Source organism: Corvus cornix, chromosome 1A (assembly GCF_000738735.6).
Source record: "Corvus cornix cornix isolate S_Up_H32 chromosome 1A, ASM73873v5, whole genome shotgun sequence".
In the NCBI taxonomy this organism is placed as follows: Eukaryota; Metazoa; Chordata; class Aves; order Passeriformes; family Corvidae; genus Corvus; species Corvus cornix.
The window spans coordinates 33,591,515-33,615,912 of record NC_047057.1 but is presented as its reverse complement, the minus strand read 5'-3'; the positions used below and the strand labels follow the sequence as shown (position 1 = coordinate 33,615,912).

General features: G+C 39.5%; 1 protein-coding gene across 13 annotated transcripts in view; it reads left to right on the top strand.

The window, feature by feature from the left end:
- Positions 1-24,398, top strand: part of GRIP1 (glutamate receptor interacting protein 1) — a 323,666-nt gene that overhangs the window by 273,163 nt on the left and 26,105 nt on the right. For 8 of the 13 annotated variants that reach the window (XM_039570238.1, XM_039570235.1, XM_019279841.3 and 5 more), the window contains 8 exons: positions 932-1,079; positions 2,684-2,853; positions 8,068-8,223; positions 13,281-13,467; positions 14,797-14,942; positions 15,978-16,058; positions 23,581-23,650; positions 23,910-24,055. In XM_039570238.1, the coding sequence (XP_039426172.1) occupies positions 932-1,079; positions 2,684-2,853; positions 8,068-8,223; positions 13,281-13,467; positions 14,797-14,942; positions 15,978-16,058; positions 23,581-23,650; positions 23,910-24,055 (1,104 nt within the window). Of the gene's footprint in view, positions 1-931; positions 1,080-2,683; positions 2,854-7,202; positions 7,359-8,067; positions 8,224-13,280; positions 13,468-14,796; positions 14,943-15,977; positions 16,059-23,580; positions 23,651-23,909; positions 24,056-24,398 lie in introns of all 13 variants that reach the window. The other 5 variants (XM_039570242.1, XM_039570233.1, XM_039570240.1 and 2 more) reach the window with 4 other exon arrangements.

Sequence of the window (24,398 nt, the reverse complement as noted above, 5' to 3'; positions counted from 1 at the left end):
TAAAGGAAACCTTCTCTTACTGTCTCTTACTGCACTGATCAATGGGTATTGGTTAGTAAGAGTTCTCAGCCAGTCTCCAGAACGTACTTCACCCTGATCACTGCCTGCTTTGTTCTGGCATTTAGGAAGAAGCCTGCTTTTTGCTTTGTTGTGTCTAGCACTTGTCTCTCTTGGGTATAGTTTCTCACCACAGTCATCACTCATGGCTGTTGCTCCATCTTATTTTCCTGTTTTCTTTATTTAGTGTTGGTTATTTACTGTGTATGTCCTGTTGTAAGGCAATATTTTGTCCAGTGACAGGATGTTATAAGAATCTTCTGAACCTTCTCACGTGTATTTTTCTTTAACTTCTACTATTTCTAGGTGTCATACCTCCTGCACTTCCACTATTTTCTCCTAAATTGTCCTTTCTTTTTGTGAAGGATTTTTTGTAGACCCTTTCTTTACCTTCTTCATTTGATTATTATAGATGCTGTCCACAGACCTTCATCTTCTTTTGTGAAAATTACTTTGGCTTCCTTCTCTAACCTATTCACTTACTCATTTTTTTCAGATTATTTTCTACTTTTAAAATTAATTCTGTTTTTCCAGCATGTCTGTTTTAAATTCCAGGTAATTTTTATCTTCAGTTGCTCAAGAGGATGATTCACTCACACATCCTGTTTCCCTCATCTGGTCCATCTCTGATTCTGGCACACTCTGAAACTTTCAGACATCCCAGATTCACAAACTTCCTCTTGCTTTTATCATTTTCAACATCAAGAGCTGATTACTGACACCTTAAGTACTGCTATTCCAGTATTTCTTGAAGCGGCATGTTATCTGTTTAGAGAAACAGAATAGCCATAGAGATTTTATGTGGGGAAAACGTAAAAATGGCATAAATACCACATTGGTATAATACTGATCTTTTGTTGTCTAATTTTAACAGATTCAGTAGCAACAGCATCTGGGCCACTGCTAGTTGAAGTTGCCAAAACTCCTGGTGCTGCTCTCGGAGTTGCACTAACTACCTCGATGTGCTGCAACAAACAGGTCATTGTCATAGACAAAATCAAATCTGCAAGTATTGCAGACAGGTGAGTGTGACAGAGGGCTGACACTGCAGGTCCACGCATCCATTTTACTTCGTTCTCTGTTTGGTCTGGTTTTAAAGGAAACCTTCCCTTTTTTGAGAAAACCAACTGAAGCAGTTCCTCTCAAGGTTGCACGTCTTAAAATCAGCACTTTGTCAGATTGCTGTTCCAGACTGCAGGGTCTAAGCCTTCCAGGACATATCTCCTTCAGCTCATTTGTGTCGTATTCAGTGGCAGAAGCCAGCTGCCATGTGATATGTGACTGGCTGCTTGCACTGTGCAACACAGGAGTTTAGAGGTCTGCTCTGGCTATTAAATGTAATGCTGTGGCAGAGATTAGCGTTTTAAAAAAAACATAACCCACTGGAATTCTTGAAGTAAGCCCACCATATGGAACAGCTGTCAAGGGAAGTAAATTTTGAGGCTTTGCAACCTTGAAGTGTTCTTTTAGAATATATCACTCATTCTTGTGGCACAGTGAAATGGAACTCCTTATGTCTGGATTCTTTTACTGATATTTTAGAATGCAAGCGGGGTATAAGGAAGACTGGCTTCTGTATTTCTAAATTGTTTTACTGTAATATTTCCACTTCATTTAGACCTTTAAATAAAACCATTTAAACCATTAAAATTATAGATAGATATTTTTCCCCAGTGGTCTGAACCTCTGGAACAGAGTTGTGGGATCTTTCCTGGGGTGCGTGTGTGTGTGTGCGTGTGTGTTTTTACATATACAGTATATTTCTATATACATATCTCTATCTAAATTTTTTTAAAATATTACGTTTCAGCAGCAAATTCCTCCTGCATGTCCCCAGCCACCCTACCTTGTAGCTCCTCTTTGGCAACGGTGCTTTTGGTAGCACCCACTTGTAGCAGTGAGTCTACAGCTCCTGTGTGGGCTTTTCCCTACAGTAGAAACTTTGAGAGTGACGGCCATTGATCCAGGGGTGTTCTCCAGTTCAATGGTGCAGGATGCTTTAATTTTCTCCCTCTGTTCTTTCCCATTTCGCAGGGGGTAACCAATTAAAGGAGCTGTCCACTTGACTGGTACGTCGGGATGCTGACTGCTGTGTTTGCATTTCTCAACTCATCCAGTAGCCAGTCTCTTGAGTGCAGCGAGATTTAGCAGATAGCCCCCTCCCTACCCCACTCCTAGAGTCACCATGCTAGCCCTGGTTTCATTATTTGTTTGACTACTGCATAATTTCATCATCATTTACAGCTTTTGTACTAATAAATGTTTGAACTATAACTCAAAAAATGATGAACTGGGTGCTTGTGTGAGGGATATGTGACCAAGTTATTCGAGTCTCCTTAAGCTCTTCTCATTTTATCCTGCTGCCATTCACACATATTTTTAGAGTCAGCTACCCCATTGCAGTTCTGTGAGTGATGTCTTGGCATATACTGTATTAACTGAATTGTTTTTAAGGTTTGTATTAATAGAGATAAAGTCTGACCAGTGACAGTGCCTACAAAACACAAATGTCTCTCGAAAAAAAAGAACACGTTCATAGTTGTCATGACCAGTTTGAAGGCAGAAGAACTCGTTTTGCAAGCAAAGAGCATACCTGATCATACCAAGTTTTCCCCCTTTTATATAGATGTGGTGCATTACATGTAGGAGACCATATTCTGTCCATTGATGGCACCAGCATGGAGTACTGTACGCTGGCGGAAGCAACGCAGTTTTTGGCCAATGCAGCAGATAATGTCAAACTGGAGATACTTCCCCACCACCAGACACGGCTAGCACTGAAAGGCCCAGAGCACGGTAAGAGGATCTGTAGCACCAAATACCTCTTTCTCTTTCTTTCTTTTACTTTGCCTGCCCATGCTGAGTGGTCAAAGCTGTCGCTGCAGTTACGTCTGTAAATGTTGTTTCAGCTCCCCAGGTTATGCTTCTGCAATTTCTAAGCAGCTTTGTGTTTTCTTGGTCTTAATGAACCCTCTGAGATTCCTATGGCCAGAGAGGGAAATGTTTTACTAAGAAATAGCTCTACAAACTTGCAGATGTACATAAGGACACCTGTTGACTCTACTGTTGCAATCATTGGGGGTGCTACAAGATACTTCAGTAAATTAATTTCTACATTGCTTCTTAAATTCAGAGTGGGGAAGTAGTACCACAGCCAGCTTATTTTCAGCATATTGGCTTGATAGTTACGGTCACTTCATTAATAAGACCTGTTCTCCCCTTAAATACATAGACCCCTCCCATATTTTCTCTTGTTAATGGCATTATTATTTACTGCCGTCATCTTTTAAAGGACTTCTGAGATTGCTTCATGGGTTCACTGTCAGTGCTTATGGAAACTGTTTGGCAACAGTTCCCTGGATTGCAGACCTTTTCACTGTGATACTTATTTCATACCAACATGCTTGAATAGAATGGCTTTCCATTTTCGAATCAAATTTATATAAAATGTCTTAGTATTTGAAGATGGAGGCTGCCTGTCTTGTCTTCTAACTAATCCTGAGAAAGTGGCTAATTCACAGTAATTCATTAATTCAGTCTAACATACCACATATTGATAGACATCAAAGAAGTAACAAGGGTTATCAAATACACAAAGAATAGGTACGTGGGTTGCAGCATGAACCAGTGGTATCATTTTTCTGAGCCTGTGGTACTGTGCTTCTGCCTTCTTTAGACCAAGACAAGATTTCTGAGGTCTTGAAATGTGAGTGATGGTAAATGTTCTGGGACATCTATCCAAGATCCAGGCTGTCTCTTGATAAGTGATGCTCTAGTCAGTTTCCCAGAGTGGGGAATACTGAACTAGTGACAGAGGAGACATTAGTTTCTCCTAGACCAGGGTGAACAAGAAGTAACCTTTGCAATTATATGTTCTCCCTTTACTCAGCTCTTTCCCTTTCCTACTTGAGCCAGTTAGGGCCAACAGGAGCAGAGGGTGATACTGCACAAGCAGAATGAGATGGAGGCCAATTTGCAATGTATTTCCATTCTTTTCAGTTATGACAGTACATTGCAAACAGATCTCTTTTTTTGAAGCAAAGATGTAATACAATTAATTTCTGGATGGTTAAAGAATTTTGAAGACTTTCTTTTGGGAAGACAAATGCTGGGGCGGGTGATTTGTGTAGATGGTCGTATTACTTGAAGCAGTTGGTTTGTTAACCAACATTTAAAACAGATTGATGCTGTTAATGTGCTAGTAACCAGTGTAGATGCTTAGAAAAAGCAATGCTCTTGCTATGCCAGAGTTAAGAACTGGATGTTAAAAAATCACATCAAGGTGATCTGCTAAAGATGATATATAAGAGCATCTTTTGGGGGAAAGTATTCCTAAAGTAATAAAGTTGTTTTCTTCAGTAAGGCAGAATAACTAGGATGTTTACAGCCCTTTCCAGCCCCTCACCAGGTGGTGCTGCTCCAATATCATGACCGATTCAAGATATAACAAGCTTTATGGAAGCAAGTACCCTCTTGGAAACAATCTTTCATCAGGTGTGGTATGGCCTAGAGGCTGCAGAGAGTGAAAATCTCCTGTGGTGTGTCTGGAATAAGCTGAGTCATTAGGGCTGCATCTGCTGAGCTCAGTTATTGGTCTTGTGGGAATATGTTCAGAATTTTAAATGGGCAGGAAAGTCAGTATATAAAATAAACTGAAATTTCAGCCCTAAAATAAAGTGAAGAGCTCTATAAAAGATAGGATTTTTTTCATGTTTTTTTCCTTTATACTGCACTGCTGACATTCATTTCTCTGGCTGCCCCATTAGTTTTATGTTTACTGTAGACAACCCGGGGTTGGAATAGCTCAAATTACCACTAAATTACTATGGTTACACACAAAAGGATTTTCTTTTACAGAACTTTTGTTGAATTGGGATTATCCTTCTACAAGCTGAGCAAATTGAATTTGTGTACCTTCCCACTTTGTAGGACATTTTTATCTCTACTCCTGGCATGAAAATAAAACATTAAGAAAAAATCTCAAGGACTACCGGATAATTTCCTGCTGGAAGCAGTCTTTTTAATTAAACAAGGCTCACGGCAGCTTGAAAATAATGAAAATTCACCTGGCCACATTGTTCTTACCAGATTTTAATTTTTACACCATAGTTAAAGTTAAGAAACCTCTCTGTCTGTGCACGTAATTGAAGAGACGGTTTCATGTGAGAAGACATGATAAGTCTGTGAGACACATAAGGCCATATCAGGCTGCTTCTAGTGTTCTGGGACTTTTCTGGCTGACATGAGATTTTCCGAAGTCCCTGAGGGTGGTGGTGCCAGCGGGTGAGGAACCCCAGGGGCGCAGACGCAGCCTGATACTGGCATCACGCCCTTCCCTTACTTCTGATATCTGATATTGGAGGAAAAAAGTAATTCTTTAGACTCAAGCACATGCCAGGGCACAGAGAGTGTTCTCAGGAAAGGATGCAGTTCCAGGGCAGCCTGACTGAAGACACAGGGCCAGCTCAGGCAGTTCCAGAGCCTGCAGGGTCTCCACCACCCACCAGGCTCCAGGGACAGGGTGAGCCCCTGTGCTCCCCTTTCCCTGTCCCTTCCCCAGTGTGCACTCCATGCTAGATCCAGTCTGTAGAGATAGGCATCGATTTTGAGTCAGAAGGGGTAGTACAGTCAGGCAATTAGCAGATCAGTGCTCGTGTAATATGAAGTGAAACCAAAGGACAGCTTTCCTTCTGCCAGGGCACAGTGCTGGATGTGGCTACCCTTTCCCCCCCCTCATTTTGTCTCGTGGGGTAAGATATGAACACAAGGTGTAGGTGCAACCTAAATGCTCAAGGTTTTGTGCTCCTGCTAAAGGCCAGCAAGGGGACAGACATGTCTGCAGCCATTATAGGTGCAGCAGGTAGCAGAGGGACACAGGTAATACAGCTCATGGGCCAAAGGCAGCAAACTCTGTTTTATAGAAACTGGAAAAGGGCAGGTTTAGATTAGATACTTGGAAGAAATTGTTCACTGTGAGGGTGGTGAGGCACTGGAGCAGGTTGCCCAGACAAGTTGTGGCTGCCCTATTCCTGGAAGTGTTCAAGGCCAGGTTGGATGGGGCCCTGAGCCACCTGGTCTAGTAGAAGGTGTCCCTTCCCATGGCAGGAGGGTTCGAACAAGATGGTCTTTAAGGTCCCTTCCAACCCAAATCATTCCATGATTCTGTAGTATGGGTGAATCCCCATGGGTGTTTTAAGACAAAAAATTCAGTGAATACTTCCCAGTTTGAACTGTGCCTTTATGATTCAGCAAGGATACAGACATGCTGAATTTTATGATGAATATACTGTATTTATTCAAGGGAGACTTCAGTCACTTTCCTTTAAGATTTGACACATCAACTAAAATGCTTCCCGTTCTCTTGGTAAATTCAAATTTTGGCATATCCCAGATTCTACATACATAGAGCCGGCAATTAAATAATCAAATACGGTCTCAAGTTTCATCCAGTGAAGGATCATTTTTGAAGATCAAGTTAAAAAAAAGAAACCAAGGAAAAACATAAAATTGCACATCCTACTAATCAATAAGACCTCTTTTCTTCATTAACGAGGTTTCAGGATAGAGTTTTCCTGCTGCTGGCCTTGGAAAGTCATTTACTGCACAGAATAGCATAATGCCAGCAATAGATTGTGGCAAAATGAAAATGTCAATACAGTAAATTGAAATGGCAAGCAAGCATCTGCATTCTAGGCAATGCCATGTAAAGTATCTGGTTGGTCTTTTTAAAATAGATTAATGCAAGAGACTTACTAACCTTCAGTTAGTGGTCATATGTAGTATCTTAGTATTTCCTGATAAAGTTTGCAGTCTTAGCCCCTAAGCCAGAGTGAGATTAGAAATAGATTCAGTAGTCATCATTTTTAAAACAAATACAAAAAACCAAAAACCCAATCAGAAGAATTTTTTCTGAGAAAATATTATTTCTGCACCTCAAGTTAACACCCTCTGATAAGAAGACAAGACCAGGTTATTTATTACTTTATTTTATTTTACTTTATTTTTAAATTTTATTTTATTTTCAGTTTATTTTCTTTCACTTCTGATTTGTGTTTTTTTTGGTTTTGTTTGTGCAATTCAGTTAGTTTTACCTCTTCTCTGGTCCTTTTGTTTTCTGATTTTCCATCATCCCTTCATGTGGGCAGTGAAGGTTCAAAGAAGCAACAGGCAACTTACCTGGGATTCGTGTGCCAACAGCCACAGCAGCCTCCTCACCTACCACCATTATAACACCTACCACCCTGACCATTGCAGGATGCCAGCCTTGAAATTCCAGAAAGCGCCTCCTCAAAAAAGCCTTCGTAATGTTCCACCCTTCTTCTGCTGACATACTCTCTCCTCCTCCTCTTCTTCCTCCTCCTCCCTCCCTTCTTTCGCTCATACTTTTCCCATTTCTGGCTCTAAAACGTTTTCAGTTTTATGGATGCTACACTTTTTCATAGCCATGCCAAGGTTATTTCTGACATTTTACACCTTTTTCTTTCTGTAATAAAACAGCCTTTGTAGACAGGAAAAGGCTTGAAAATTCTGAATTAATCAGGTCGTCTTCTATGTATGAGTAGACCATTGGATTGGAGAAGTGTATATAAAGCATGATTTTTGAATGCAAAGCATTGCTTACAAATCTTTGTCAGAAATTACCTACTACAAAAAGGCATTTCTAAAATCAGTGTATCTAGATATATTGATGTGCATTAGTCCGGGGATATGTGTTGAAAAATTTAATTTAACATGCTTTGCTTGAAGTAAGCTGTATACTATGGATGTACTTTTTGTACCTACATTATCTTTGTTAGCTTCCAGCAAGTGTTGTCATGAAATGCTGGCTGTACTTTTTCCTAGGGTCACCTCTGTGGTTTAATGTCTTTGTTACTGGAAATGCACAAACCAGTCCTGTGCATCATACACAGCCTCTACATACAATGTTTGATTCATTGATGAGTTACAGGCATGTGCCGCACTCTTCTGGGAAGACTGAGTGCTGTATGCCGAGTGTTTGATTTCTTACAGCAGCTCTGGTGTCTTCATCCTTCTCTCCTACCTCCATGAGTGCTTACAGCCTGAGTTCCCTGAACATGGGGACCTTACCTCGCAGCCTCTACTCCACCAGCCCACGTGGGACAATGATGAGGCGGAGGATGAAAAAGAAGGACTTCAAAAGCTCCTGTAGGTGGTAACAGCATTTGCTCAAAAATGTGCAATGAATTAATGGGTGGAGGAGGGGGAAGATACACAAAAAAGTTACACAGTACCTTAATTAATATGCATATATTCTAGGCAGAAGAGAGAGTTTCTGTTAGATGTAGGGAAACATAAGGGTAAAAATATGTGTCCAATGCTAAAATGAGATGAGTAGATGCTACATATATGAGCATATATATCTCATATATATATATGAGATAGCATAACTATCTCATCTGAAATATATAAAGGAATGTTTTCTTCAGACAGTTCTGGAAGAGTTTGTTATACCATTACTGAAGTGATTTTCAAATAACTTTTTCAACTCTTCCAGTTTCCATTAGGGAATAGAATTCATAGCTGAATAGTCAGAAAGAGATTGCTGGTAAGCTCAACCAGCTATCCCATTAGGGAAGGCAGAGCTTGTTTACATCTACACCACAACCTGTACAGACATTTTGGTGAGGAAGAGCAGCAAGTTACAGCAAAGACTAAATAGCCTTGTTTGACCACTCTCTGGGATTCAAAGCATGGATTGCCTGTGAGTCAGTAATTTCCCAGTCCAGAGTAGATCTATTCAGGCTGTTCCACTTTGCATATTGCTAAGCATTCACTGGGCTGGAAAGAGTGTGGCCATGTCAGTGCATTTTTTCCCAGACTCCATGTAAGTGCCACCTCTTACTGGCTTGTCCATCTTCATGTGACCCACAGCAGCTCAGTTCCTCCAGAGGAGGGAAGTGAGAACTGCTCTGTAAATCATTTGCTCTGGATAACAAGGTTCAGAAGTCCACTCTGGAAGAACTGAGCTGCTGCACATTACAGCACTGCTGCTGTGTTTTAAAGATTCCCCATGGTCATAGTAAAACCAGAGCAAACCAGCAGCTTCTAAGGGCAATCACTATGGAATTGCGAGAATACATTAGAGAGGAACTGAGGTTTTGCTTTCTTGCAGTTTTTGTTGCTTGCTTGTTCTTATTTCTTTTGTAAAGCACATATTTTTGCATAACATTTGCTTGTAAGTGCATTTTTTATTTTTAATCCGATCAGCCATTTTTCACAGCTCATCTATGGACATGTTAGCTTCTAATGCATTCTTTTGGGTCACGGGGAGAAACTGTCTGTCATGCTATGGTATCAGTAGAGGTCCAGGTCTTACATGTTCTTATCTGTACGTGAGAAACAGTAGTAGTGTTACACTAGTATTAATTGATTTGAATAGTAAAATCAATGCAAAAAATAGTTCATCAATTGTGCTATGTTGTAGCTTGTTCAACGGAGGATAAAATCCTGAAAGCTAATCCTGTTATGGATCTTGGACACAGCTGTAACTTGCATTGTTAAATTTTTCAGATATTTTTCCTTCAAGGAATCCTTGTCCATGTTATCCTGCAAAGACTCAAAACAAGGCCAGTGATGTGGCATTTAAGTGGGACAGTCACATAAACACTGTAGCCCACCTAAAAGATTCTTCAAGTCAGAAGGCCCTGGGGATGACAAGCTGCTATGAGTAAACAAATCTCTAGATAAGAGAAGTTAGGACGAGGCTCTGTTGTGTGGTAGTTCATTACACCTTCACATTGTGAGGTCTTGATAAAGAGCATTACGAAATATGTGGAACTGGCCCCACCACTTAGTGGTCAGTGCCTCCCTGCAACCAGTGACTACATCAACAACCCCGAACCAGAACTGGCTTTGGAGGAGTTGGCTGGCCAGACAGACTTGTTTGCTCTTTTTGTGAGTTTGCTTGTCAGCCTGTGCAGACTTCCTTTCTCTGTTAGTAGACTTATACCCATGCTTGTGACAGCAGTGACAGCCAATTTAAGGGACCCACACTACTCTGAATGTGCTACAAGGGACCAGGACAGAGAATATCCAGTCCTGTACCTTTCCACTATTCATCAACAAGACTTGGAAAACCTTGCCCCTCTCTCTTTGTGGGAGGCTCATGAGAACCAGGTAGATTGACTGCTGTGCTTTTCATGGAAAAGGTGTAACACACTCTTAATTTTAGTGGGATTTTTTTTTTCTTTAATCCAGTTGGATAATTTGAGGGTTTTATTAAGGTAAATTTTAATAAATCTTTTAAAATGACACTTGGGAATAAAAATATGTAGGTTGCTTTAAAGCTTACATTGCCATTTATTTAAGAATACTTGCATAACATAATGTGATCGTGGCATAATTCATGAAGTGTGATGGCACAAGGGGTTACAAGACTTTTATGGCCATGATTTAAGAATCATTGCATTAGTTATACAGATCTTTCTAAACACATGGCTGTAAAAATTGACGGCATGCCCTGCTGCCACGTGCTTTTTTTACGCCACTTGTTTTCAGTTTTTATTCTTCCTCTGCTTGTTTGTTTGTTTGTTTACAAAGTTTGGGATTCATTGTGGAAACACTTGGATTATTATTTCATTAAGGCTAAATCCTGAAGTATTTTTTAATAGGTCCCTATTAGTAGTTGGAAGCGAGATATAATTTATACCAATTGACACTACTAGGGTTGCATATCTGGTAGAGATTGGAAAGGGTGTTAGACATGCATGGGTGCTCTTTTCTCAACAGCTAACAGGAGGAATTGTGAACATTTTTCAGTTTCTTATGGGTCAGAGTGGGAGACTGGAGGCATAATAATCCACATATGCACCTTGAAACACATCTTGCTGTGCTTCTTGTATAACTGCAGGCATAACAGTAACGAGTACATAATTTTCAAATTCAAGATCATTATTTACATAACTGCAGAGCTTATAGCAAACCAGCTCCCAGGAATGTTGCTAAGAGTTAGATGAGAACTATACAAGTATGCTGGAATGTACCCATAGCAATAGCAACCAGTATTCACTGGAACTGCAAACACATCTATATCCCCTTTTAAAATCAACAGCACTGCTTCCTGGCCTGTAAAACTTCTAATCCATCAAGGAGACAAAAAAATTTCAGTGTTTCTTGCTACAGTTACTCTTGAGTTGCAAACCCCAACATGCCCTAAGTCATGGGTTTGGGTACCTGTGACATTTTCTACAGTCTAGGAGATAGCTGTTGTTACATGATTAGGAAAGGATGTTTTCATATCTGGTTTTTTTGGGTTTTTTTGTTCCTGTTTCTCTTTCATTTTCTTTGGGAGTGGAAGCAGTTCCTAATTGTCACACTTAAGTGTTGACATCATCAAAATGTTTACGAGTGAGTTTTAGATCCCACAGATAGCTACTTAATTTCCCAATGTGAATTAAAACTTCGACTGTCCTAAAAGTAAAATAAATTTTATGAGACATTTAAGTTCCTGGTAGGACATTATAAAAAGAGTAAGAAAGTTACAGAGTCAGCTAGACACCTGCTGCATGGAGGGAATAGAGACATAAGCGATGAGAAACAGAGATGAAGTTAACAAGTAATTGTTATATGACCTTTAGGAAAAGGAAAATGGAACTTTTCTGAGATTGGAAGCCCTAAATTTAGATGTTTCTAGAAGGTGTGTTAGGTATTACATTAATTTATTTGGTTTAGTTATATTTTAGCCTTTGCAGCAGTGAGGGCTGGAGAAATCTATTTCTCACATGCACTAAGTGCTAAAGCCGATGGAAGTTTCTAAGAACAGATTTTTAGTATTTGCACTTGTGTATAAGCATGTCTTATTGAGTGCAGATAAAGAAAACAGTAAGAAGGAAGCTACTGAGTATCTGAAATAATGCACAATTCTTACAAAGGAAACTTAAAACAAGATATGAGGAAGAATTCACAGTAATTTTGAAAAGATGGTTCCAGAGTGGAAAGGAGCTTTGCTGGGAGAAAACAGAAAGTTGTGAGGTTTTTGACAAGTAAAAATTTTGCAAAGAACTGTCATTGCCAACCCAAGCAGATTTATACTAACTGATATAGACCAAAAGTCTAATGCTTGCAGCCCCAAAGTGTGGGGAAATACTTATATAACCTCCGACATCTTTGTACAGTTCTGCTAATAATATCTATAATGTCAAAATTTTTTTTCCCACATCTAAGAGAAAAAAAAAAAATGCACAGGTAAACAATCCCTCAGATAAGCCAGGAAATTTTATCTAATTCTTAGTGGCTGCTGCAGGCAGAAATGGGTTTTGAAGGAAATTAGAGATGGAGGGGTAATGACATAGGTTGATAACAGAAAACCATTCCAAATCCTTGGCACTGGAGGGATTATCATTACTGAACAGGAATTGAAAAACTCTGGCTTTTTGTGTATGACATAATGAAAGGCAATAGTTTGTCACTGGGGGAATTCAAACAGTGATGCAATATACATTTAGACAGAGATCAAGGAAGCAAAGGTGCAGTCTCCTCCTTTCATAGGTAATTGCACTGAATCTCAGTGTTGTTTTTGTCTTGATTTGTTCTGTACTGCAGCCTTTCAGAAAAAGTGTGAGTGAAGCAGGAAAACAAGTAGCTGCCTGAGTTTCTCACAGAAGGGACCCCAGTGGCTTTGAGAGACCCCACAGAACTTTTTTTTCTCACAATCTCTTGAGATATACTGGTTGCTAAAACAGAGTGGTTTGTTCAACTTCCTTACACTGCCCAGTTAGCCTAACAAATTGCTGACTTACAGTAAACATGCACAAGAAGAAGGCATCCTTACTTCTTGCAAGCAAGCCTGGTCCATGTGCTTTGTTGCTAGCAATGCATTGCTGTGAGATGTTCAAAAGAGGAATCTGCCTGAATAACAGCTGGGCTTGTGCCTCCAATTCCTGTTAAAAGTTCTGCTCATCTATGCCTCAAACCTAATGCAAACAGAATTCAAGAATGTCCTGAGATTTTTGGAGTGGGGATATCAGACATGTTTATTTTACTCAGTACAAGAACTATCTCTTTGCATTTTAACATACAACCAGATGGTTTCTGTTATCTTATACGTCATAACTGTTTATACATAATTTATAAACTTTAGCCTAAGTTGACTTTAAAAGAGATGTTTCATTGACTAGAATTATTGTACAGATCAATTTTCTCAAAAAGAATGGTGTTTCTGCTGCATATGAATGTCTTTCCTCCTGGTCTGCTCTGTTTTATAGTGTCTTTAGCCTCTAGCACTGTTGGTTTGGCTGGGCAGGTCGTGCACACAGAAACCACAGAAGTAGTGCTGACAGCAGACCCCATAGTAGGGTTTGGGATACAGCTCCAGGGTAGCGTGTTCGCTACCGAGACCTTGTCTTCTCCACCTCTCATTTCCTATATTGAGGCTGACAGTCCGGCAGAAAGGTGAGGCACTTCATTGACTGCTAAATACGTGTGGGGAGCGTTCCTCGGGTACTTTGTGCTTGTTGCTTTCTTCCAGTTTGTGACGAATTGCAAGGCCTTGCTCAGTGGAGTGGGGCAAGGAATACACTTTCTGTTTGCAGTGGTGTTTCATGCACTTGATCAGCTATGAAATGACAAGCACCAGGGTTCTTACCATACAGAGTCCTCCAGAAGGAGACTGGAAGCTATATTCATGCAAAGGGAAAAAAAAAACCCAATCAGAAACATTATTGAAGTCAAAATAGTGATAATTGAGCGTGCTGGGGGGAAAGTTATATCCAGCTCTGTTCAGTTTTGGTACAGAATCAAATCTTAGGGAATACCACAGTTTTGACTTACTAATTATTTAAATTGCATTTTTATGCTTGTATATGTATTTAATCATGTCATGAGTATGATAGTAGTTGCACAGACAAGTACCAGCTGCCATTTCACCTGCAACCCAGGGTCAGAGGTACAGATGATGTCTGTAGGGGGGGTGGAAGCAGGAAGACCCCTAGGTCCCAGCACCTAGGGAGCATGACCCGTACTGGGAGTGCTTGATAGTGTTGTGGTGCAAAGGGGCAGCAACTTCTGTGCCTAGAAGAGTGTTGAGCTGCTATGCTACAACTACCCTGTAGGGTTAGGTTGAACATGTTTAATCAGATGGCTTGTATCAGAAACTGTGTGGCCAGCAGGACCAGGGAAGTGATTGTGTCCCAGTGCTTGGCATCAGTGAGGCTGCACCTCAAGTCCTGTGTTCAGTTCTGGGCCCCTCATTATATGAAAGACATTAGAGGCTGGAGTGTGTCCAGAGAAAGGCAGTGGAGCTGGTGAAGGGTCTGGAGCACAAGTCTAACAAGGAGCACCTGAGGGAGCCAGGGGTGTGTAATCTGGAGAAAAGGAGGCTCAGGGAGAACCTTACAGCTCCTCACAGCTGTCTGAAAGGAGGATGTAGCCAGGGGATTGGTCTCCCAGATAAAACGCAACGGGACTTGAGGAAATTGCCTCAGTTTTCCTGGGGAGGTTTAGATTGGATATTCGGAAACATTTCTTCACTGAAAAAGGTTGTCAAGCACTGGAACAGATTGCCCAGGGAAGTAGTTCAGACATAATCCCTGGAGGTATTTAAAAGACATGTAAATATGGCAATTCCACACAGAAAAGGTGGACTTGGCAGTGCTGGGTTTATTGGTAGGGCTCAGTGATCTTAAAGGATTTTCCCAACCTAAATGATTCTGTGATTCTACGATATTGCTGGTTCTGGTAACATGCACATCTGATGATTGTTTTGTATCATTTTGTACCAAGGTGTGGAGTGCTGCAAATAGGAGACAGAATAGTGTCAATAAATGGTATCCCAACAGAAGACAGCACATTTGATGAGGCCAATCAACTGCTCAGAGACTCCTCTATCACCAACAAGGTCACTTTGGAAATAGAATTTGATGTTGCAGGTATGAATGTCCTGTTATTCTGTCTTGCAAGAAAAATGAAGGAATAAATCCCAAGTACATTGCAAGTGTGAGGCATCTGAGGTAGAGGCTTTCTTCTCACATCTACACCATTCCGTTTTCAAGTGACTTATTTGAAACGTGTTTTTTTACAGCTTTCTCATTTCACACAGCCCTGCAGAGTACTTCAGAAAGCAAAGAGAAATGAAAGGTCCTGTAGTAAGATCTGGTGACTGTCTCTCCTCTGAGTTATTTCCAGACATTTTTCTGCCCTGAGATGGAAATATTCTGCTAAGCAGAGATAAATCTTCTACAGGCCAAATAATGAAATGCTTTGCAAGACAGAAAAGTATTAAAAAGGGTGGATAAGCAAAAAACTCTGAGGTGTTTCACTTACAGTATCTCTAAATAAAATAATAGAAACTGAATTAATAAAGGCCAGAAGAATCATTGTTAATTTTGCTGATGAGTATTATTACTAATGGCATTCCTTTATTCTGCAATGTGTTTAAGCATACAGGATATACCCATGAAGTCACAAACGGCTTATATCAAACAAGTACACATTACATGTGTGCACTTCCCCACTGGATTCCTTTTCTTCCCACTAGATGTTAAAACCATGGCAGTTACCTTAGTGGACAGTTAAAAATAAGTGTTAGTCCTGCAGCAACACAGGTTGGAAATCTTTACGACTCAATCTCCTGTCCTTCTAATTAAAAGCTGTCTGCCAGCAGTAAAATTTTCACGTGTGCTCACAGAACTTGCATACGAGCTAAAAACCTGCAGTGTCAGCTGCCTGCTGGCCCATGCAATCTCCACAAATTCAGTTAAACCTTCAGAAAAAATGAGTTACTGTGAAATTACCAGTAGAGTTATAAATCGTACTTCGTGGGTCCTACCTCCTTCGTTTAGCATCCATGTTTCATCACTGCCTTGTGACTCTGATGTGATTTCATCAGCTTACATATGTAGTTCCATGCTCGTGGAATTGCTGTGCCTTAAAAATTATCTAACGTTTAAAATATTTTTTTATAGAATCAGTTATACCAAGCAGTGGAACATTTCATGTGAAACTACCAAAGAAGCATAATGTGGAACTTGGCATCACCATAAGTTGTAAGTAAAAGTGCTTATTTTTCAGACCACGTTTATGGGATAATCTGCAGAAAGTAGATCTTGTAGCTACAGAGTCACGTTTCTTTTGGTATAAACTTCTTTTTCCTTTTTCTAGCTTCTTTTACTGCTTTTTCTCTTTTGAAATACCATTCTGTAACATATTTATACTCCCCTTCAAGTAGTTAACAAAGCCAGAAGTTTGCCAAATCTAATGTTTGACTTACTCCTTCATGCACAGTACATATTTAACTCCTATTAAAATTATTTATTAAAAAAAAAAAAAAGTCAGCAGAATTAGGTCCATGCAAAAGTATTTCCATAGCTTAAAGCAGAGCCTGTCATGGTCTCTCACAGGCTCTTGAACAGAACCCCACTGAACACAGGGGTCTCACAGCCATGAGGATCCACATATGTAGGGTTATTTTCTGCTTCAGAACCCAGGGACTGAAGATACATAGTCAGTCTCTAGAACTAGTGGGCAGTCCTGAATGTGTGGGTCACAGCAAAATCCCCTTTCATTAGGGATTCCAGGGATTGCTAAAGAACGTCACAAGGGTCTGCATCAGTCTGTTTCTCAATAAGTATTTGTTGCTGTGGTTTGAAATTAAAATGTTTCTATACTTATTTTGTGAGGAGACAGTAAAACAATGTGTTAGAACTGGATTTTGACCAGGTAAACTCCAGCATACTGAGCTCAGCCCTTGACAGAAGGAAAAACAATCCATATCAAAGTTAATGGGCTTGACACTGCAGAATCTGGTGTCATAGCAATTAACATTCGCTTATGGCTGTGGCCTTTCTTAGGCTATTAGTCTTTCTTTGGAGTTATTCATGTGCCTTGGGGGAAGATTGTGCTTTGACCTGTATTCTTGAAGCTTTTACCAGCACAATGGAATATGGTTAATCAAAAGTACAGCAGGGAACTCAGTGCTAAGGATTACACCTGAGGAACAAATGAGGGACACTGCAGGCCTGTTTGCTTGTGTTGCAAATGAATGAGTAACTGTTAGACTCTGTGAGATGTGATGTGATGCTTGAAGCAAAATCATAGGTCTACATGTATTTGTGCAAATGAAAATATTGAGAAATGAGAAAACCTGGAGTGAGGCTGTTCTGTTTAAATGTTATTCTTAGGACTGGTAATGATTTACAAGGTTATCGAAAAAATAGGGTCTTCCTAGTAATTTGATGTGTGTTGTTTTTTGGAATGCAGACATCCACTTTTTTTCATCTGTAGGAATAAACTTTTAATGGAAAGCTAATGGTCTTGGAATTTAGTATTTAGCACTCCTCTTCCAAATTTTGCATGCCTTACTGATTTGGAATTTAATTCCAAAAATCAGTGCTTTATAAAATGAGTGCTTTATATAATCAGAGTAACATGTGGTTAGTCTTAGCTCTGCTCTTCTGAATATACTGGAGTATCTTAAATATTTAAATTAAATTATCTGTTATATATAATAATCATTAATAGTATTTAATACATATGAAATTTATGTAGGATTAATTATTTACATGGTTTTAAAGGGTTTATATTAATAACTGAAAGTTTGTAAATTTGCTTGGTAAAAGTCTTGAATTGCTGCATTTTGTGCTTGCTTTTCAGTGTTTTGTTCTGTTTTACCTAATTAACTCCTAAATAAGGCAGTATGATTTGAAGACTATAAGCATTTTATATTCATTTTGTCAAATTTCTGTCAAGGCCCTTTAGCACATTAGCATGCCATTTGTTACTGATATTTTCAGAAGGCTCTATGATTTCTTTTAAGAAACAAATACTAAGGTAAATTTGGCAGAGTTGGTATATCTTGAATGGGGGGGGGTGGAGGTGATCAGGTTTGTTCGCTTGTGGAGCTTGATCTCGTAAAAATGCTAGAGATCTGTTTCATCCTCTTCCTTCTCAAGTTAGTGGAGTTAATGGTGAATGAGAAAGTCCTATTAAAACATTACAGAGAAACACCTTTCTTTCTTTCCATATCCCCCATTTAGTTTGGGATTTGTATGATAAAGTCAGGAAATTACCTAACCTGACAGACAAGACAGACATTTTTTGTCAGACGGGAGATGTAACCTCACCTGGCACATGAACATATGTCTGTTTTTAAGTCCAGCAGTTCTAGGTCAGCTAGAGTCAGGCATTCTAGAAGAGGAATTTATTTATCTTTCTTTGAATTGTTTTCCTTGGTAATGAACACCAAGTGGGCTTGCATGGGGTTACAACCAGGAGCTTTATTGAAGGCAAGTCTGAGATGACACACAGCACTAAAGACAACTAAGCTAATTCATGGTCTTTGAAAAACAAGACTTGTAATAGGAGAAGAGACGTTACTTAGTTTCAGATTTATTAATGCAAGAGAAAAGTAACAGAAAAAAATTTAAAATCCCCTTAGATAGCAAAACCCCTTAAAAGCAGGACAGAAGAAAGTTTTGTGAGCATCATTGTTAATGTTAATCCAGGGCTCTGAGTTTTGGATAGGTCATGTCAGTTACCTCCCAGTATACTGCTCTTGCCCATTGCTGCATTCATACACACTCTGGAGTCATATCATTCTTCCCTTATCTCTGCAATATCTGCCTCATTTTCCCAATGACAGAGACGTACACTCAACAAAGACCTTATTTCATATTTTGCAAATACACGTGACTATATATTTAATGCTTCAGATATTACTAGTTTCACACCCACTTACATGATTAGAGCAAATAGAAGGTCTCAGTTCTTAAAATTACATCATCCAAATAAAGCACAGGAGTGTTCCTGTGCATGTGATTATGCTTTTATCACAGAATCATTCCCTAGAAGAGGGATGACTCTCAAGTCAGGCTAGTAGTGCTCAAAGCTGTTTCAATTTATTTGCCAGTGACATCAACTTTAGACCGTGTAATGAATATAGATTTTTTGGTTTTTTAAGACAAAAACCTTTTTTAAAGGTTTTTGAGGCAACTGGCTACTTTATCATAGACTAATTATTTTTTTTCTTATACTCATCAAATGATGTCCAATAAAATGACTTACTAGTGGATTCTGGTAATTGTAGTTAACAGCTTTTTTTTTTCCTTTCCTTTTCTTTTTTTCTTTCTTATGTAAGATTCTGATATCCTTACTGGTAATGAACTGCAGCACCTTGCTTCCTAAATAATCCCTCTGAAGCTAATGGGACTACTCAAGGAATAAGAAGCTGTAAAGCTGGTAAGAATATCAGAATCTCACCCAAACTATCAGTTTGTCTGAGTCACTTTGACTAGCAGCTATACTGTAGTCTGCTTTATTGTTTTTGTATTTCATCAGAAACAAGCTTTGTAAATATCTACAGATATTGATCATTGGCTATGAGAATTTATTTTCTAAAGCATGCTTCTGTATATTTTGGGATTTCACCTGGCAAGCTCTACAAGTAATTCTTTTCAAGACAGAAAAATATCAACAGATTTCTCAGCTGCTCCACATGAACAAATACTTAAGGAACAAAAGAGCTGCATCAGTGTAATTTTAAAAAGCTCTTCCATGTATTTAATAATCATACTATTCTTAAAAATATCTAGTAGCTGTAAACCAACATTGTGGATAAATGGACTGACTTTGTGTAAAAAGTGTTTTTCCATCACATGAGCATTTTCCTTTGCTTGTTCAGTTTGTTCAGAGCTTGATCAAACGCCAGAGTTTGAAGCCAGGCTGAGAGTAGTGAGTTTTGTCTGGGTGGTAGGGGAAATGTCCACCTCAAAATCTGTTGAAGTCAGTGTGTGGGAGGTTTTTTTTGAGTTAGCAGTGAAATAAGAAAGGAGCATTGTTTGAGGAGTTTTTTAAACGTAATTGAACAGATGATACACAAAACTGACAAAACTTAATTGAACTTGCTTTCAAGTGTCCAGGGAAGTGTAGTAGAAGTAGAGCAGAGACCTGGGATGGAGACCTAGGATCACAGAGTAATTTAAAGAGAGAGAACAAACGCTTAAGAGCAGCTGTTTAGCTGCAACACTGAATTTAGTACCTGTACAACTTAGTGCAGTCTTCAGTCCACTTGTAGTTATTTGTACAGACTCTGAGGTCTCTACAAAAGCTGAACATTAGATAGACTAGAACAGCTGGAACAGGGAGGAGAAAAGTTGAGATCTTCACTGGACAAGCAGAATGGGACAAGGAGAGAAAACGAGTGGAAAGCTGTAACAGGGAGACAGCAGATGAGGGGAGAGACCGAGCTGTGATCAGGATTAGGGGCAGCTGGGACTTGAGCAAGAAGGCTGGACATGGGTGAGTGGTAAGGTGCTTTGTTTTTAACTGCCTCTTAAAACCAGAAATAATTCTGAAATGGAGACTTGAAGCTGTAGAGTGTCACTTCAAGCTTGCATTAATTGATGAGGATATATTAACTGGTCAAATACTGCTTTCCCACTGGAACTCTTGTTTCTCTGCTCTCTGGGGAGAGATGAAACAGTGGTGTGTAACAAAGGGGATGGAGGCTGCATAATGAATGAAATGGAGGATTGCAGAAAGACAAAGGAGGCGTTCTCATGGTCAAGGTGGTTTAATGCTACCCTGGGGAAATTAGAGTGGTTTTTCTTTTCTCTGCAAAAGACTTACGCTGAGACAAGTCCTTATGGGAGTGGGGGGTGGAGATCTTCCACAGGTGGCTGCTTGATTTTATGCAGAAACATTGAGATCGTGGAGTTGCACTCACAGAAATGCTGCTCATCTGCAGCTGTTGCTGAAAATGCCAGTAGTTGTGTTTCAGACAGAGAATCTGTTATATTCTACAAACTATTGTGAGCTATAAAGACATGAATATCTCAAATTGCTCACTGAAAACTGTCATACTTTGAACTAAATGTTCCTATGTTTCCTTTCCTTATCTGTAAAATCAGGATAATAGTATTCAAGCTTCTTGCTGGAGACAGCATCTGTTCACCAGCATTTGGGACGCCATTTTAGGCTATCGTGATGTGCAAAAAGGTACAAAAGTTCAGGAGGAAACAAATTATTTTATCTCTGCAACGCAACTTGAATAATTTGTAGGAAGTATGTCATGAGCATTGAACAATAACAAAATGAAGTGTGGTGTATCTGCTTCTCAGCGTGGGGAGATTCATTTCACACAGAGCTGTGTTTGTTGCCTACAAAAAGGCTTTCATTCTCCAGAGCAACTAATAGCCTGGGAGAACTCACAAAATACTGGTGGTTCACACTTTAGTCAGCTTGAAACTGTGATAACTTTGTGTGCATGTCAGTACTCTTTGCATCCTCATGTACTTTGTGGCTCTGCATTTTGAGCTGTGCTCTTTCCCTCAGTTTGCTCTTCCTCTCATCTTTTTGCAATAATAATGGACTGTTTTCCTAAGTTCTGGTAATTTTTATAAGGCAGTTTAATAAAAAGTATTTTAAGATTCAGACCCTAGTCTGCAGACAATGTACAGTGGGTAGCATATAACCTCAGAGTAAGGCAACCAAGAGGGTAAAAACATGGAATTAAAAAAAAAATAATCACCAAAGTGATACTCTAAAATTTTAACAAGATACTAATTGGTGAAACAAATTCAGAGGATTCAGGTAATTTATAGAATTGTCATATATTTGACCCACGACATGAAAGAATGAGAAACAAACTACGAAAATTACCTATCTTGCAAAAAGTTAATGACTGTTCTCTAAATTGCAACATAATCATTTCCCGAAAACATGCTGTTTTAGACAAATTTCTAAAAATTCTCGAAAGTCCTTGTATGTCTGTCTAATGGACTTTCAAGACATTGCATTTGAAATATGGCTATTTAGCAGTTCTTGAATAGCTCCTTTGGACATTCAAAGGCTGTCTCAGCCAGGGCAGCTAAGGTTAACAAGACCTGTTAGCATATTGTGTTGGAAATGTCATTATTAATTTACCATGTGGTTGCTGTAGGTGAAGATCTGTCATTTTGCATCAAAGAAAAGATTCATGAGCTGCAAAAATAACTGACATCAGGATTTTGTAGGTGATCTTCCAGTATGGGCAGTTTTTTGGGTGATTGTCAGTTCAGGTGTGGGAGCCGAATGGAAAAGTACCTTCTATGAAAGAATGCTGAGGGCTCAGTACACAGAGCAGAAATTATGTGGGACAGTTGAAGAACCCTAAACGTGCCAAACTGATCAGTGCTTTCAGGAGAGCTGAGAGCCTTATACCACACGGCAATGTTTTAGTATCAGCACACTCTTTGTTAACAGTCCCAAAAGTCCGTCTGTGTTCACCACATGGAGCACCACCTGGATGGAGCAGCTGTAGGTGATATTCTTCCCAAAGGTAGACAGCATGTGCCACACAATTGTCTAAAAATGTGTCTTCATCACCCTCAAGTTCTAAGCCCACTGCTTGCCATATCAGATCTTCAGTGCATTCTTCTGTCAGCAAATGGGTGGACCCTCCAAAACAATGCATTCAGTGAAGCCACTTCAAGAAACAGACCTCTGGAAGTAGTCAGTGATTATTGTTGTCTTCCTCCAGGGTATTTAACTGCTTCTAGGCAACTAACGGTAAAGCAAAATTGCTGAGTGAATTTCCTGGCAAAGGGAAACTTGTCAAATACTTTCGCTCAAGTTGGTAAAGAATTGCAGTGCCTGGTGTTGAAGAGCAGAGCAAAATTTTATCCATGAGGGACAGCTAGAAAAATTGACCATTAATGTCAGATACTTCCAAAAAGAGATAAGTGTGTAAGGAGAGGACTGGTAGGAGTTTTACTAAAATGACTAGAATGGCAGTGCTTCTAGTCGGTATCCCCAGTACAAAGTTGGGAAAAGTCCACAGTGCTTAAGGCTCAGCAGCAGTACAGGGGGGGCAAGGTTACTGATCAAGAGAGGCACAGGTTGCTTAAGAGGAAGCAGTGAGTTGCAGTGAAGCAAACAGCAGTGTGATGTAAGCTGCACCTATGCAAACATGGTAGCTGTGTATCAGCCCAGTGGGGGGTGTAGCCACTGTCCACAGCATCTCATTTATTGGGAGTTGATTCCTCCTTCTCACCCAGGAAGCATTACTGTCATACCTCTACCTTAAGCACTGGACAGGACAGAAGTGGATGGAAAGAACATGGACTAGCCCACCCTAGATATTTTGCCAGAGCAGCTCTGTCAGTGAGGGATATAGTAAAACAGGATTTATTCTGGCAAAAGATCACCATTAGTAGTTGCACTGAAAGATTCTAATGACAGAAAGTCTTCCTTAGGTATTATAGCTACACAGCATTTTATGATAGATCACTGGAGGTGTACTGTGATATCCTCAGATGGCTCAGTCCTGGTCTAACCCAGAATTCAGACACATCAGGCTAAATTCACTTCGTACCAGTCACCGCAATTCCGAAATTTTCTAATTTTTGAGCAGTATCAGTCTTGCTAATGTGCTGCTGGTGTTTGTTTGTACCTAGAGTTCAGATAATTTAGGCGTAGGGGAGGAATATGATCCAAGTAAGTAATGTGTTTGAAGTATTGATTTATGGTCAAAATTAGTCCATCTGCATATCTAGAAACAAAAGAAAAGCCTGTATATGTTCTTTATTACAGCTCCGTCAAGTAGAAAACCGGGGGACCCTCTGGTTATTTCTGATATCAAGAAAGGAAGTGTTGCTCACAGGTAAGACATTAGAGCTCCCAGTAAAAAGCTGTTTATATATGTAACCAGCCACATTCAAGTTAAACAGAGAGAGCTTGTAAGACACTGTGCGCTTTTTTTTTTGTAATAAAAGCTTTTGTAAAAAGTATAGAAAATAGAAGGCATATTAAGAAATAATTGTCTTAAAAATCCATCTTGTTTCTATAATCATGTTTATACCTTTTAAGATACCTTTCTTTTAAAGTTAGGGTTTCATGTAAGCTTGTTTGCTTGTTCACAGAACGGGGACACTCGAACTGGGTGATAAGTTGCTGGCAATAGATAATATTCGACTTGACAATTGCTCAATGGAGGATGCTGTCCAGATCCTTCAGCACTGTGAGGACCTTGTAAAGTTAAAGATCCGCAAGGATGAAGATAATTCCGGTATTAGCAATGACTATTGCAGATTCATGTGTATTTTCAGGATTTCTAGAACATAGGGGATTTCTTTTACATTTAAATTTTAGTGAAATGTTTTTTCTAAACACGTCTGGTTTATGCTAATGATAATCAGAAAATGTCACCCAAAAAGAATTTTAATGGTATATAAAGCTTTGAATTTTCTTGCTGGCTATATTGCTTGCAGGAGCTGCAATGCAAAATTAGTTCTTCAGTTCTCTGAAAAGACAGTTTGCCCTCAGGTGCAGCCATATAAAGTTGATCTGTTTCTTATCAGAGTATTGGGATTTTCTCTGCTTTTAAGATTGGAATCATGGTTAGCAAAGCA